Below are 16040 nucleotides of genomic sequence, written 5' to 3' on the forward strand. Positions count from 1 at the left end.
ATCCGCGGCCGGCTCACACACAATGCCCCCGGGGAGCGCTCTGCGGTTCAGCCCTCTGGCCGGGCTGGGGGAAGAGCGCGTCTCCTCCGCTGGGTTGTGCCGGGCGCTTCCGTGCAGGCCTGGGCACTGCAGGAACCAGCCGGCCTCGCCCTGCAATCCAGCGCAACCACCAGTGGTTACCTTCCTCCGTACACGACAGCCTCAAAGCAAATAATAATCATGAAATGGCGAGGTCTGAAACAGACAGGGGCAGGTTGAAAAGATGTAACTACTTCGTTTAGAACACAGCGTTTTAACCCACCTCTAACCTCACAAAACATTCCATGGGATTGAACACCTGTCATGAGGACCTCAAATGGGAACAGGCATCTCTCAAAACAATATAGGCAATTTCCAATTTGTGAACAACCAGTACTCCACTCTGCAAATTGTTTGCAACTCTATAGAAACTAGGTTATATATAATTAGCTGTTTTGCTCAAGCTGAGCCACAAAACCCAAGAAACTCAAAATACTCAAGAAATTTTGAATACTAAGTTCCAAAATATCTGGTGACAGGTGGATACAATTCGTTGAATTACATTCCTTACTTTTAAGGAATTCAAGTTATAGAGTAACTGGATCATTGCAAAGTAAATTCAGGAAAAGACGCTGATACCAGAATCTCACGGAAGACAGAGGTGGTAGCAAGAATTTTTGTTTTGTTTTGTTTTTATTTATTTCTGAGAGAGAGAGAGGAAGCATGAGCAGAGAGGGAGACACAGAATCTGGAGGGCTCAAACTCATGAGCCATGGTATCATGACCTGAGCCGAAGTTGGATTCTTGACTTACAGAGCCACCCAGGCACCCCATTATTTTTTAATTTATAAAACTATCACATTTATTAAAGAAGAAATCTTACCTTTTTCTTGAGTAAGAGTAGCTTAAAGGACAGTGCATATGAAATCAGAAAAGAACAATATATATCCTTTGACACTTTTTCCTATTTAGTTAGCAAGTAATTTTCCTGGTTAGATATTCCCATTCTTAAAGCATAGGTGTCTAGCATGGTGTTTTTTGTTTGTTTGTTTGTTTTTCCTCCTAATTTCTACCTCCTATTTGAAACATTAGTGGAATCTCCATTAACTGTCAGCTGACTGTTCATTGATAATCACCATGACCGTTCTTGATAGCTTTTAGTTGGATCATCCTCTCTATATTTTTTCCTTTTTTTGTCCTGTTCTTTCTGCTTTTTCTTCTTTTCTTTTAATAAGATAAATACAGTTACATATACCATATATCTGACCTAGAGGACTAGTATTAATGGATTCTGTCTGTTGGGAGGATACATGTATAATCAGATTAGTCACCATTTAAATATATTGAACATGTGGAAAATTTTACCAGATCCTCTGTTTAATCAGTTTTATCTGCATTTCATAATATTTTATATTTGCTTCATTAATTTTACAAAGCTAAAGAGTGTACTTTGGGGTTGATTCTGGTGTAGGGAGGAAGCACAGAGGCCTTCGAACACACAGTGTTCTTTAGGACACCGGGTATGGTTCATTACAATGGTCAATTACAAAAACTTGATTAACTCTGTGTTTTCCCCTAAGTTACTTATTTATTTTTATTTGTGCGGTTCAGTGAAAATCCCAGCTCTGTGAATGTGTCATACATGTTCATTCTGTTTACGGTTTGAAGACTTCAGTGAATCTAAGGCTTATCTGGGCTCTTGTTAAAAAATATTTTTGCGGGGCACCTGGGTGGCTCAGTCAGTTAAGCATCTGACTTCGGCTCAGGTCATGATCGCACAGTTCGTGGGTTCAAGCCCCCCATCGGGCTCTGGGCTGACAGCTAGCTGAGAGCCTGGAGCCTGCTTCGGATTCTGTGTCTCCCTCTCTCTGCCCCTCCCTTGCTCACAGTCTTTCTCTCAAAAATAAGTAAATATTAAAACAATAAAAAAAGTAAAAATAAAAATAAAATATACTCATCATGGACAGGCTGGAAGGGCCCCAATATGGATCCTGACCAGAATTAAAACAATGACTACTTTGCATTCAGAAAAAAAATTTTTAACAAACTATAAACTCCAATGGACCATTTGCATGTTGTGTTTACAAACCAAGCCTGAAGATTATTCTTTTAAAGTTACGAAATTTAGAGTAAAATATCAGAAAATGCAAGTCATTTAGAGTTTTTGATTTTGCTACTTCCCTGAAATTACTACTTTTTCTTTTTACTTCTTTTTCTTATTAAGAGGATTTCATATTTAGGTTTTTTTGTTTCCTCCTCTACACTTTCACTGCCTACTGTGTTAATAACTGAACAACTTAAATTTAATTTTAAAAAGTATTCTTCCTCCTGTCATAGGTAAGGAAAAATATCAATAGATGAGGTTATGATCACTGTGCTTATTAACACAAGGCTTTAAACCAATATTTTTGTAAATACTGTGGTTGAGAAAAGCTAGGTCAGCAAGTTGGCGTGGCACTGCTTTTTGCCGTATGAGTCTATTTTAGTATTTCCCCAAACCAGTTCTGACTGACAGCTGTTAAGTTTACTGCCTCCTTTCTCCTATCCTCCAAAAAATTTCTTCTTACCATTCATGGTAGCTATTCTACATGTCTAGGTGCTTGCTTGAGAAAGAGGCCCTTTGATGTTTACAGTTTATTTCTTGTGTCCCTAGTTGATTTCTAAGATCTTTTAGCGTCAGACTGTACTCATTTGACACTCATTTCTCAATTTCGAATCACACTTCTTATGAAATGAGTTGTATGTTAAGGCGGTTTATGGCACATTCACATTGGGACAAGTAATCTTACATCTATTTGTTCCCACTCTCCTTAAAACGTCTGATAATACCACTCCAAATGAATTTTGGGTAACAACTTCATCAAGTTCAATTATATAACAATGTTGAACACCTTAGTCTGGCAGTTATGGCTAATATGGATGTGCTGGGTGTTTCTATACGTACCTTCTATTACTCCCCTGCTGGTCTATTCATGCTCCTACCAAGAGTCATTGAACTCTTTTGCTCTGGAGTTTGGCTGTAATATACTTATGTGGACTGAACTGTGTTCTCCCAAGATTCATATGGTGAAGCACTAACTACTAAGGTGATAGTGTTTGAAATGAGCCTTTAGGAGGTAATTAGGTTTAAATGTATTTTTTAATGTTTATTTATTTTTGACAGAGAGAGAGAGCAAGAGAGAGCAGTATAGAGACAGAGGGAGAGGGAGACACAGAACCTGAAGCTGGATCCAGGCTCTGAGCTGTCAGCAAAGAGCCTGATGCAGGGCCTGAACTCATGAACTGTGAGATCATGATATGAGCCAGAGTTGGACTTAACTAACTGAGCCACCCAGGGACCCATAGGAGGTAATTAGGTTTACAGGAGGTTACAAAGGTGAGGCTCTCCTGATGGGATAAGTGCCCATAGAAGAAAAGACATCAGAAAACTTCTGCTTGCTCTCTCTCTCTGCCATATGAGCACACAGCCAAATCTACCAAGGCTGACTTTATCCTCTATGATTTATACATTATATGGGTTAATACTCCTACCTTCACTTGTCTTAGATTCCTTGAATTCAAAATATTTTCCCCTCTTAATTTTTTTTAAGGTTTATTCATTTTTCAGAGACAGTATGTAAGGGGATGGGGAAGAGCAGAGGGAGAGGGAGTCACAGAATCCCAAGCAGGCTGCAGGCTCTGAGCTGTCAGTACAGGTTGGAATTCACAGACCGAGAGGTTGGAACTCATGGACCCTGAGATCATGACCTGAGGTGAAGTTGGACACTTAACCAACTGAGCCACCCATGTGCCCCTCCAATCTTTTACACACTGATAAAGTCATCCCTGTTCCAGCACTTTGATGCAGAAGTCCTTCCCTGTGTTAACATTTCTTGTGCAAGTGGATCTGTAAATAGAATATAAGTTCCTAAATATCTATATCTATCTATCTATCTATCTATCTATCATCTATTTATCTACCTACCTACCTACCTACCTACCTGGATGTCTGTCTGTCTGTCTGTCTGTCTGTCTATCTACCTACCTACCTACCTACCTACCTACCTATCAGGACAGATACATAGAACAAGAGGGAGAGAGAGTAACCAAGTGAGTGATACAAATATTTCTTGAACAACTAGTATGTTGAAAGCAGGTATACCTTATTTTCCTATGTAGTTATAAAGGAGAATGGTACCAAGTAAAACTGCTAACCACTTAACGGTAAAGTTAACCTATGTATCTAGCAGACTGAGCTAACAGAACTCACCAAGAAAGGTTTGTAATGTGCTAGAATTACTCAGACTGAAATAAGTAGGTTGGTACTGCCTCATTAATGACTTGTCTTAATGTATCTTGGGTTTTTATAGTAAATTTTTAAATATGTAATAAATGAGAGGTATGGCTTTCGGAGGAAGACATGCACACCTGGATTTGATCAATATTACAACCCTCCCACCCCAGATTATTGGCCTCAGACAGCCTCCTGGCACCATAGCTTCCTCATTTACACAATGGGAATAAAATAGTATCTAGCTCATGGAGTTCTTGTTAGGATCTCTGAACATCTTAAAATAGAGTCAGCCAGCAAGGAGTACTCATAACTGTTGATATTATTATTTTGTAGTTGCTTTATTTTATGAGCTAGCCATTTATAGAATGAGTTCTTCTGAATAGCCAGTGCTATTTAAAAACCCTCATCTGAGTTATGTGCCTAAGGAGCCACCCTAAATATAATATGCAGCCCCTTTGCAGATATGATTCTTCTCTCTTGATAGTTCTCATTAAGTGTTTGGGTTTTAAAAATCCATATTTTGTAAGCCCCAATGTGCTGAAGAGTTTGGATAATAACATTTTGAGCTTGGTGTTTGCTAATATTCTCTCTAAAGCCCGAGCTGAACATAGTTTATTTTCTAGGAACAGATTTATTAGGGCAATGAAGAACATATATTGATGCTTGGTAGCATGAATATCCCTTTATTGGAATAATTACTACAGAGTTCGGAATTGGGGATATCGATTGCATTTAGTCTTTTGATATGGACAAAAATATTAAAAGCCATCAAACACTAGCATTGCCCTTTGACAGCATCATTTAATTCTAGCTACAGGGAAAATTGTGACATAAACAAAAGCTGCATGACTTATCTGTCTTAATTAGGATACTTTCTGCAGTGGGGGAAATACCCTCCTTACTGCAAATATTATAAAAGCACAAGCCAGATTAATAAAAGAGAACAAAAGCAGTATAGATTAGCAGAAAGTGATGTCGCTGAGGGCAAGAGCTATCTATACAAGATACTTGGCCAAAATAAAAGTCCAAAACAGACTTTTTTAAGATGGAGAATGGCTGGGAAATGTCTTTGTAGGTTCTAAAATAGTGTTGTTTTAGGCTATTTGTTTGTAGCTTAGCACTATTCCTTAAAGTGTGTAGACCTGTGCTGTCCACTAGCCACAGGTAGCTATACAAGTTTAAGTGAATTAAATAAAATTTAAAAACTACTCCCCAGTTATACTAGTGATATTTCAAATTCTCAGTGGTCACAGGTAGCTCAGTGGCTAACATGATGGACGAAGCAGATATAGAACATTCCCACTGTCACAGAAAGGTCTACTGGAACAATTTGAATATCCCACTTCTTACTCTCATTACTGGTCTCAACCTTCAGAAAGCTGTGCATAAATTGATAATGGAAAAGACAACACAAGACACCTCACTGCATATTTCCTACATTTTCTGTATGCTTGATTTAATGCCAATGAAACAAGTGTTCTCATCAACCTTGTACACACAGGGCCATCTTACTCTTGAGCATATGTGACTTAAGATAGTGATTCTGTCTCAATCCAAGTTCCCCAATTATATACACATCATTGAAGTTAGTAATAGGAGTTTGGGAATAATTTCTAATTAGAACTAAGTTTTTCACGAGCTATTCAGAAAGGTGCAAAAGACAAATAATTTTTCTCCTACCACTGCCCCTCACATCCATTCTGTCAGCTTTTTCTTCCCTTCCCTTGTATAATATCTAAAGAAGATCCATTAATTTGCAATGATTTCCAAGCATTAATAAACAGTCCTCGTTTTCAGATATTAAAAGTCCATTGCAATATAACTTAAAACTTCCAACATTCATCCAGTTCACAGCTTCTCGTCTCCCCACAGCAGTATCACTACCCATGCTGCCATCTGGATTATCCAATCTGTAATGGGAAAGGAGGGTTAAATCCATGTTTATTTGCTTCCATGCTTTACCATCTTACTCTCCACTAGTTGCTCTCTAGCTTCTTCAAGGTAGGAATGGGGACAAGGAAAAGGTGGGATTGGAAGAAAAGGAAGAAAAATCATAGATAGCTGGTGCTGTCATTTTCTGGCACTGGGTCTTCTGACAGCAGGTGCCTGCATGCAAGCCTTTTCTCTCACACGGACCTTTATGGGCTCTTTGACTATCCCATGTTGATCCTCTGGCACAAATCATTCCCTTTTCTTCACTTTACCTCTAGTGACTCCCCACCCATTGCTTGGGTGGCAAACTCTGCACAGCCTCTTTCTGTGGAGTTTCCTTACTTCCACAAGTACTCCTTCTGGAGAAGTCCTTTAAGAAGGCTAATGCCAGTTACATTTCTTGCTTCCCGTTGTAATTCAAACTCAGGAAGTGGCAGTCCATCCCGCTACAGACTTACTATTTTTCTTTGTCATCAAATCATCCTCATCTAACCTTCAACCTTCAGATCTATCCAAGGACAATGTCCCACAAACACCAAGTCATCACATCCCATCTTGTGGAAGCACAAGACTGAGTTTCTGTGGTTCAGAGTATATTCTGCTTTCAGCCACGTGTCAGTTTCCATTCTGTGGACTACTCAAACTGTTTATCTGTAGTTCTTTTGAGGTACTTAGAATATGTAGAGAGGGGGGAACTCAGGACATCACTGTTTGTTAGACTCCTTGGTCTCCTCTTTGATGGTGCTGTCCTTTTATATACAGGACACTGAACTTGCTTCCCAGCCTCAATCCCTTGATGAATGTTCTGGATATGGTTCAGTGTCTTTTAGACAAAGAGGCACCTATACTCCATGTCTTTAGTTTTGGTACTTCAGCTGAGATGAAGACATGTTCTACACTCTTTTGAATAAGAAAATATCTGTCCTACTGAAGTCTGAACATTCATTTGATTAAGTAGTATTTATTGAAATGCCACAATATTTAAAAATTCTACAGTATTTAAAATGCAAAGTGTCTAGCGCACTGTAGGAACGTGGACATGTGTTGCCATTACAGTTAAAATCCTGAAATTACAAACTCAGGTTATGCTGATTTTGGATTCCATGGACTCCTATGGAAGAATAAAGAATATCCTTTATTCTTCTCTGTTTTCACTAAATATCTTACTCAGTCTAATGACCTTATTTTTGTCGTATGCAAGTGATTTCCAAATTTATATCCCAATCCAAAAATTGTACTGAGTTCCAGCTGCATATTTCAAATACTCACCTGACATATCTTGTGACTATGTCAGAGGTATTTCGAACATTTTCAACATGAAGCTCTTAATATACTGCCTTCTCTCCTAACCTGTTTTTCTTCCAGACTCCCCATCTCAGCAATGGGTACTACCTCCCATCTGCTTGTTTAAGCCAGCTGTCTTCTTTGATTCCTCTTTCTTCCTTATCTTTCCCACTGCTGGTACCAGATCCATCTCAAGTTGTTTCTTTCCTTCTCTAAAATATATGTGGATTTTTCTCAGCATCTTCTCTGACATCAGATTAATTCAGATTACTCTCATCTGTCATGTAGCCTGTGCCTCAACTGCTTCACTGGTATTTATCCTCTCAAATCCATGCTGCACAGCGCCTCCAGTTTAACTCTTTGCAAACATGAATATGAACATGCTGCTCTCCTGCTTAAAACCCTCCAGTGATTTCTCATCATACTTTGGATAAAATCCAAAATCCTCATCATGGCCGACAAATTCCTGAATGATCTGTGGTCACTGCTTGCTTCCTAAGGTATCTACTTTTGTTGTCTATGTGTACTATACTCGAGCCACTCCAGGTTCTTTTAATTCTTGGACTTTGTCAGATTGTTTCTTGCTTTGGAGATTTTAAGCATTCATTTCTGTTTAATTGGAATATACTGTTTATCCACTTTGTGTGACTGGCCTTAAAAAAATCCTTTAGATTACAACTTAAATATTCTTTCCATCAAAGTTTTCCTAGATGACAACCATCTTTATTATCTATATCCCTTTGCTTTATTCATTTACTTCAGAATGTTGAAAATTAGTTATATTTTATTAATTTTTTCACTAATCTGTAAGTTCCATTTTATTTTCCATGTATCTATTTATTTATTTGAGAGAAAGAAAGAATCAGGGAGGAGCAGAGGGAGAGAGAGTCTAAGCAGACTCCACATTCAGCACAGAGCCCAACGTGCAGCTTGACCCCTGGTATCATAACCTGAGCCCAAATCAAGAGTCAGACGCTCAGCTCAACCAACGGAGCCACCCAGGCACCATTGCAAGTTCCATTTAAACACTTTCTTTTGTTTATCTATTCCTATAATCTGTAGAATACAAAGAAACAGAGACCATATCTGATTTGTTTATCCCTTTATATAATCTCATATAAAAGAGATGCTCAATAAATATTTGTCAAATAAATGAATGAATCCAGGGATGACCAATAACACTTTCTTCAACTATTAATGTATTAAAATCCTTGATTATTAAAAATGAAGTTACTACTGAATTAATTTTTCCAGGCTTAAGTTTTCCAAATATTAGGAAAATAAAAGGACTTTGGAGTTCAAATGATGATAAACCATGGCTCAACTTAATCGTATCTGCAGGAAATATTCAGATTTAGAGAAAGATTCACCAAGAAGAGACACTAATCCATAAATTGGTAGAGTTTAGTTTAGAATGAAACAAGACTTGGGAGAAAATACTATAGAGTTGATTAAGCCCTGTTAAAAACATTTCAGTTTAGGGAACTGATTCTACAATGTCTTTCTAGTCCAAAAGCAACTGTAGTCTTAAGATAAAAAAAAAAAAAAAAAAAAAAAAAAAAAAAAACAGAAAAAAAAAAACACACATAAGCAAGCAAACAAAACCACCTTGTATTTCCTTTTTTTTTTTTTTAAGATTTTATTTTTTATATGTAATCTCTACTCCCAACATTGGGATCTATGACCCCACGATCAAGAGTCACATGTCCCACTGACTGAGCCAGCCAGGTGCCCCCAACTTGTATATATTTCTAATCATATCCTGTACATTGGATTCTTCCCATGATGAAAACTAAGACAGTAGTTAAAAGGAATTCTGGCCAACATATAGTTGGTGAGCAAGCAGCTAGAAAATGTTTTAAAAACAAAAGCAAAAAAACTGCAGACTTAAAAATTGGCCAAAAATATGGCAAATGTAGTAGGTGGATTTAATTACCTATGCTTCCCTGAGGACACTGGGCAGATGCAATAATCCAGTCACCACTCTACAGTTAAATGGAAACCATATCAGAGTTCACCAGTGATTATTTACATGGAGAGAAAAATATTTGTATGAGAGTATACAGAAGCAGAGTAAGAAGTGTGTCCCTCAAAAATGAATAATGGAAAGAAGACATCTAAAATGTGTGCATCTGAACTGGGGGCCACACAATGGAGAAAGGAAATTAGACATTGGTACTATAAAAGATTAGGGTTTTTCTTGAGTATATTTTGGCTAGAACAAAGATGCCAGTTTCCTAGGGTATAGTCCAAAAGTTCAGATAGTTGAAGTTCAGTAAGCTATTTTATTTATTTAATTTATTTTTTTATCTTAGAGAGAGAGCAAGCATGTGTTCAAGTGTGAGCTGGGGAGGGGGGGGAGTGTGGGAGAGAGAGAAAGAGAGAGAGAGAGAGAGAAAGAACTCAAGCAGACTTCATGCTTGGCACAGAGCCTCACGTGGGGCTTGTCCTCATGACCCTGAGCTGCAATCTAGAGTCAAACACTCAAGTGAGACACCCAGGTGCCCCATTAAACTATTTTTAGACAGATAAATAGATGACTGAATGATTAAATGGATAAGCAGTGGGTTGGCAATAACGTGTCATGAAGGGGTGGCAAATCTGTGGCACAAGGAGCTGGTATTCCCTCCCACTTCAGTATCTATGCAAATACCACTAATCATTTTCATATTGTTTCCTGCTGAGATTGGATTTGGACTCAATTTTTAAAACTTTCTCAACACAGTGCTCTAAGCTCCTCTACCATTATATGGAAGATCTAATTTCAATTTCTTCCACAAACAATTGAGAAAGCAGAGAACAGAGGCTGGTCCTCACCTTTCAAGGGCAGCACTGTTTGCATACTCCCAAATTATCTTGGGTATAAGAGGTATCTTAGCTATAGCTAGGTGAAAAGATAATAAGTTTTTCTGCTGTGAATTCCAACTAACTTTGGATAAATCATTGAATATATTCCCTTAGATCCATAATCTCATGAGCTACCTCATGACTCACATGAGACATTTGATTAAGTTTTACACCTGCTATTGCTTTTCAATGAATGAAATGTTACACATATGTGAAATGCAAAGGCACTGATATATGCATTTTTCCTTATGCAACTGAAATGAATTATTTCCAGATACCTTTATCTTTTCATGGCATGTGGTAATAACAGAAACACATTTGTTTGTTCAAGGCAATTTGAGTTACTTATAACAAGTGCAGGATAAATTATTGGTCATTTGCTTCCCTTTATTTACTTGCTACTGAGAGATATACCCCAATTTGGCAAGCTCGGCAGTGTAACATTAGTGATGACCCAATGAGTGGGATGAGATAGAAGCATCCAGATTGCCCGTCCTACTCTCAAAGCACGCTGTGAAACCTTTTGTTTGAAAGCCTAGAAATAATACCCTCCCCTTATTCCATATATCAACAAACAACAAACAAAAGCCAAATCTTTTCTAAAATCCTCTTAAATGTCTCAGATCAGGACTGTCAGCTGAGCCTATTGTTGCTTAGAGATTTAAAGGTTTCAGGGGAGAGTCCGTGAGAAGGAACACTGTCTGCTTTAACAGCTCTCACTTGGAAAAAAAAATTTTTTTTTCTCAGCCACCTCACAAGCAAGAGGCATCCGTCTAAGGAGGAGACAAAGGGGTGTCAGAACAGAGCTATCCATCAGAATATGACTTAAGGGAAAAGACTATTCATATTTAGAAAAAGAATTTCAAAGTAATTGAAGCCCATAGAATGAAGATTAGGGCAGACCTTGTATACGCTAACAGGGATAACTGGGCTCAATGGGGAGTGTCTGCAAGCACAAATGTGCTTCCCATTCTGTTCCCAGGGAAGGTACTGTTTGATTGTTTGCTTACTTTTCAATTTAATTTATTTTGTGACAGCTCAGTGGTTATCTTTTCAGTCTGTTCGTTCCTATTTTAATGTACATGTAGTGCAACTACCCCAGAAAGTAAGAGGCCTGTCATGGCCTCTAGGAGGGCTGAGGGCCCTGTGGCAATAAGGTTAAGGCTCCCTGGTGGGAGGGGGGGGGGATTGAGGCAGCGCTGGTGGCCGCCCACAGGCAGTGTTTGCTGGTTTCTGCTCCGTGGAATCTTACACTTGAAATAAACAGAACTCTAACTTTTGTTCCTAGTATTGCTTCCTATTTTAAGGAAATGGACAGTACTTTTGCTGCTAAAAAGGCTGGAGACTCCTGCCTTATAGACCCTCCTTGATAGAGAACCTTCAGCTCTAATCACTGATGACGAACAGGATTGACTATTTCCTTTAAAATCCATCTTGCAGAGGTTGAAGGAGAGGAAAGTGAGTTAAGTGAGATGATGTGAGTTCTGGTAGATAAAGACATGATGAGAGAAATTACAGACAAGTTAAAATTCCCTATTCTCATTTCCCATGTAAGGCCACAAGTCTAAATGTCTAAACCAAACTGACTCCATGACAGGCTTTCAGTTTTCCCTCTAAACTAGAAGGCCTAAATTTCAGCTTTCCGGAAACTATCAGGCAGTTACACATTGCCCAAGGCAGGAGAAACCACCCTTGCAACACCCAATCAGGAAAGGCCAGCGACCACCCTCCACATTATTAAGGGAGAGGCCTGGAGATAGAAACTATAGATAGGACCCTGTTACCTAATGTTAAAGTTAACCCGTTAGTCGCCGAATAAGACCCTAGGCTCACTCTGTGATTGGTTAAATTTAAAGGTACTCTAAACGTTGTAACTGGATCCCGCCAAAAGTAACGAATACTCTAGACAATGTGTATGGTCAAACCCGCTGTCAATGATGTTGTATAATTATGATTGGATCACTGTTCCCATGTCACAACTTCTGTAACTCCCCCGTCTCAAACCCGATAAAAACCCTACTCTGCCCTTGTTCGGGGCTTTCAGCATGGATCCACAGTGCTGGTGAAGTCTGTGAGCCCGAGCTCGAGCCCGTAATAAAGCCCTTTGCCTTTGCATACGTGACTCGGACTCCTTGGTGGTCTTGGGATTTTGGGGAGATTGCGATCAGGTCATAACACCCACACATGCTCCTTGGCTCCTGTCTCATAGGAGTTGTCCTCGTTTAGCCTTTTTTTTTTTTAACATAATGAAATGTTTAATAGAATATTTAGGATCTTAATCCTTATTACAGTTTCAGAACATTATTTATGCATGGACTAATGGCAAATGATAAAAACCAAATAAATATTTAATAATTTTCCATCAGTTCCTGTGTTCGGGGTTCACCTACGTATGAACTTTTCAGAAGTTCATACATATTCAGAATATATGGAAAATTAGTTCTCTCTTTCTTTTAGCCTTTGTTACTTCTTCATTGTCCTTTTATCATTTCTTATTCCATTGCCCAGTTTCAGTTCTAATCTGCCTCCATCAAACTGAAACTTCCAGTTTAAGATTTTTGTTAATTCTAAGTGAAAACTACAAAAAAATAATGTGTAAGCTTAAGTACATACAAAGAGAAACATATTTGAGAGCAACTGAGGAGGCAGTGAGCATACAAACATATGTATGTTTCTTTTTATAAATAAATAAATACTGATCTTTATACCAAAAAAAAGAGAAAAAAAACCAAACTATTTATGCTTTATTGCTCTGTATTCAAAGAAAATTCTTACATACATTGGAAGTATTCAGATTTGCTCCCAGCATAATCAGTATGACCTCTATTGGAACTTTTGCTGGTTTCAAATAAGACAATTGTGAAAATTCCAGCAGCTTCTGATAGCATTAATTTATGAAAATGTCACTCTCTGACCTTGGCAAGTTGCAGTTCAAATTTTCAATAAGTCTCTAGTTCTTAGGACTTCAAATTCCATGTTGTCACTGAAGCCCATCAACTTGTTTTGTCCTGTGTTCTGGATCTGACATATGGCTGTATATGTTAGGTTCAAGGAAAAGACATGCCCAAGAAGCCAAGTCTTTTTTCCTCTAAATATACTCCTTTAGTCCATCTTTTTTTTTTTTAAATCACTGCTTAGTGAAAGAAAATTAGTAAATCCAGTTGAGATCCAGGGTTGACTTTTTTCCCTTATACCAATTAAAATAAACTGATTTTGTCTTCAACAGAACTCATAGTGTCTGACCTCACGATGTTTATAGCAAATAGTAGACAGTGACATGTCAAAACTGCCTATGACTGTAGTTCGTAGGTAGTAAACACAGTGCTGCGTAGGATTCTGAACAGGTGTAACTTTCTCTTATAGCACTGCTGTGCTTGCTTCATCAGATTTAGGTTCCAGCCATCAGTGCACACTGGTCTTCCTACCTGGCTATCTGCAGGCAGAAACTACCTGGGTGGAGTAGGTACTTATAAATGAAACTGTACAGAGTTCACTGAGTTACTGTTCATATTTCATTGGAGCCTGCACTATACTCTTTCTCTTGTATTTTTATGTGCAGTATTCACAGGTCTTATTTAATACTCCCAAGTGAATTAATGTTATTTAAATACAGCATTAAGTAATGTATGTTATATAGTTTAGTATGATAACAGTGAGAAGTTCATTTTATATAAAATCTAAGAATACATACAAAAATATGTTTACAGATAGAAGTATAGAACTGAACCTAAAGTTTCACAAAGTGACATTTAACCTATTACCTATGATGTCTTGATATTTGTGTATTGTGTGTGTGTGTGTGTGTGTGTGTGTTCTATTTAATCAGAAGAAACATTTTCGGTTGAAATCCACCAATACATTGCAACCTACAGCTTTAAAAACACTGTAAGAAATGTCTAAGAAGTTATATTATACAGTATTACTAGTAGCTAACATGACTTTGAAATATAAAACATAAAACCTGTTTTAATAGAAAATGTTATCATTAAAAATTATATATCTTTTGCTGCCTGTTGTGGTCTCCTTTGATTATAAGAATAAATACATTTTGAGTATAAGAATGTCAATTTTAACTGAGTTGTTTCTTTTTTAGATTTATTATTTCAATGACAACTTTTAAGGAGATTCAAAAAAAAGAGAGTGTAAAAATCTCTTGCATTATTTCCAAGAAGGTATAAGCGGCTAACACTTGAACTAAGAAGGGTGGAATATGAGAAAAATGATAGCTTATCAATTTCAAGGAGTCTTCGGCAAATCATCTGTAATTTGCTGAGTGTTTTTTTTTTTTCAATGTTGCCTGAAGTTACAGGATTTTAATTATTAATTTGTTGTATGTAGAGAAAAATCCCATATAGACCATGCATAGACGTGTTAATGGTAGGAAAACTTTATATGGAAGGATTTCAACATAGTCATTTGGTAGAAGAAACTAAGACTCAAGGAAGACTTAGCAATTGGATCATAAACTGGTTAGCAAAGGAGAACCAGGCTCGCTCAGTCAGTGGAGCATGCAACTCCTGATATCAGGGTTGTAAGTTCGAGCCCCATGTTGGGTGTAGAGATTACTTAAAAATAAAAATAAAATCCAAAACATAAGAAAAGCTGTTTAGCAGAGAAGTGGGCCTGATTTCATATTTCCTCATCCACAGCATGTCATGTTTCCACTAACAGCAGCAATTCCCAGTCTTGCCTGATCTTAAGAATTATTTAGGACACTAAAAATGAAAATTTCCAAATATTCTTCCAGAAAATTGTGATTCAGTACATCTGGTATAAGACCCAGGAGTTTGCATTTAATAAGCTTCCTAGGTGATTCTTACACTAAGGCAAGTTTGGGAATCAGTGCCTCTGATTATTTTAATGATTGAAGTATTTGTTTCTCCTACAATGCAATTTGTTGCTGAATATAAAAATAGCAGTTTCCGTTAAAGTGCAACAAACTGCCCACTGTCCCAGATGTGTGTCAAGAAAACTGAAAACCTGCAATGTTGTGAATAAACTGTTTTGCCCATTTCGAAATTAGCAAAGACCTAAGCATAGAGATGTGAATTTAGCATAATAACAAAATGTATACTTCCTAAATGTTAAAAAGATTATGTACTAAGGAGCTGCTGGCTCACTCACAGTCTTGCTTTCTATAATATCTAACCTGCTCTCAAAGACCCAGAGGACAGTCCCTGTAACAGCCTTCTCTTAACATTCCTTGATCTGTTCCCTTTTGATACCTTTCACAGAATCACCTCTTTCAGCCTGCTGTCCCCTAGGTCACACCTCAAACTTTGCAGCCATCCACACTGCAATACATCTGAAAGCTTAGACTCTGTTCTTCCAGTCTCTAACTATAAATCCCCATCCTTCCCGATGCCATCTACTTTTGTCATACATCGTATTCACTGAGAACTCCAGTTTTCAACTCCCATTTTTTGTTTTCTGCTTGTACTTCCCCTGCACCACACTCTAGCTACATTGGTCTCCTTTCAGAGTTTTGAACACGGTAAATTCTTTTCTCTATGTGGAACATTCTTCTGCTAGCTTTCATGTGGTTACCTCTTCAAACTTCAGGTCCTAGCTCCAGTGTTCACACCTGAGGCATTTTTCATGCAGAAATTATTCGCATCCTCCACTAATTGTCTTCTTAGCATCTTACTGCTACCACAGATCACAGCTCTTTAACAACCTGTGTTTA

The 16040-nt window shown here is 37.8% G+C and overlaps 1 protein-coding gene across 1 annotated transcript in view; it reads right to left on the reverse strand.

Annotated features, from left to right (window-relative positions):
• TUSC1 (tumor suppressor candidate 1) overlaps positions 1 to 6849 on the reverse strand; it is a 10261-nt gene extending 3412 nt beyond the window's left edge. The window contains 2 exon segments of the mRNA XM_077776189.1: positions 18 to 200; positions 6717 to 6849. Of these exon segments, the coding sequence (XP_077632315.1) occupies positions 18 to 200; positions 6717 to 6849 (316 nt within the window).
• Between the last annotated feature and the right edge of the window lie 9191 nt (positions 6850 to 16040).

This window comes from Crocuta crocuta, unplaced genomic scaffold (genome assembly GCF_008692635.1).
Source record: "Crocuta crocuta isolate KB4526 unplaced genomic scaffold, BGI_CrCroc_1.0 scaffold878, whole genome shotgun sequence".
NCBI classification, from domain to species: domain Eukaryota; kingdom Metazoa; phylum Chordata; class Mammalia; order Carnivora; family Hyaenidae; genus Crocuta; species Crocuta crocuta.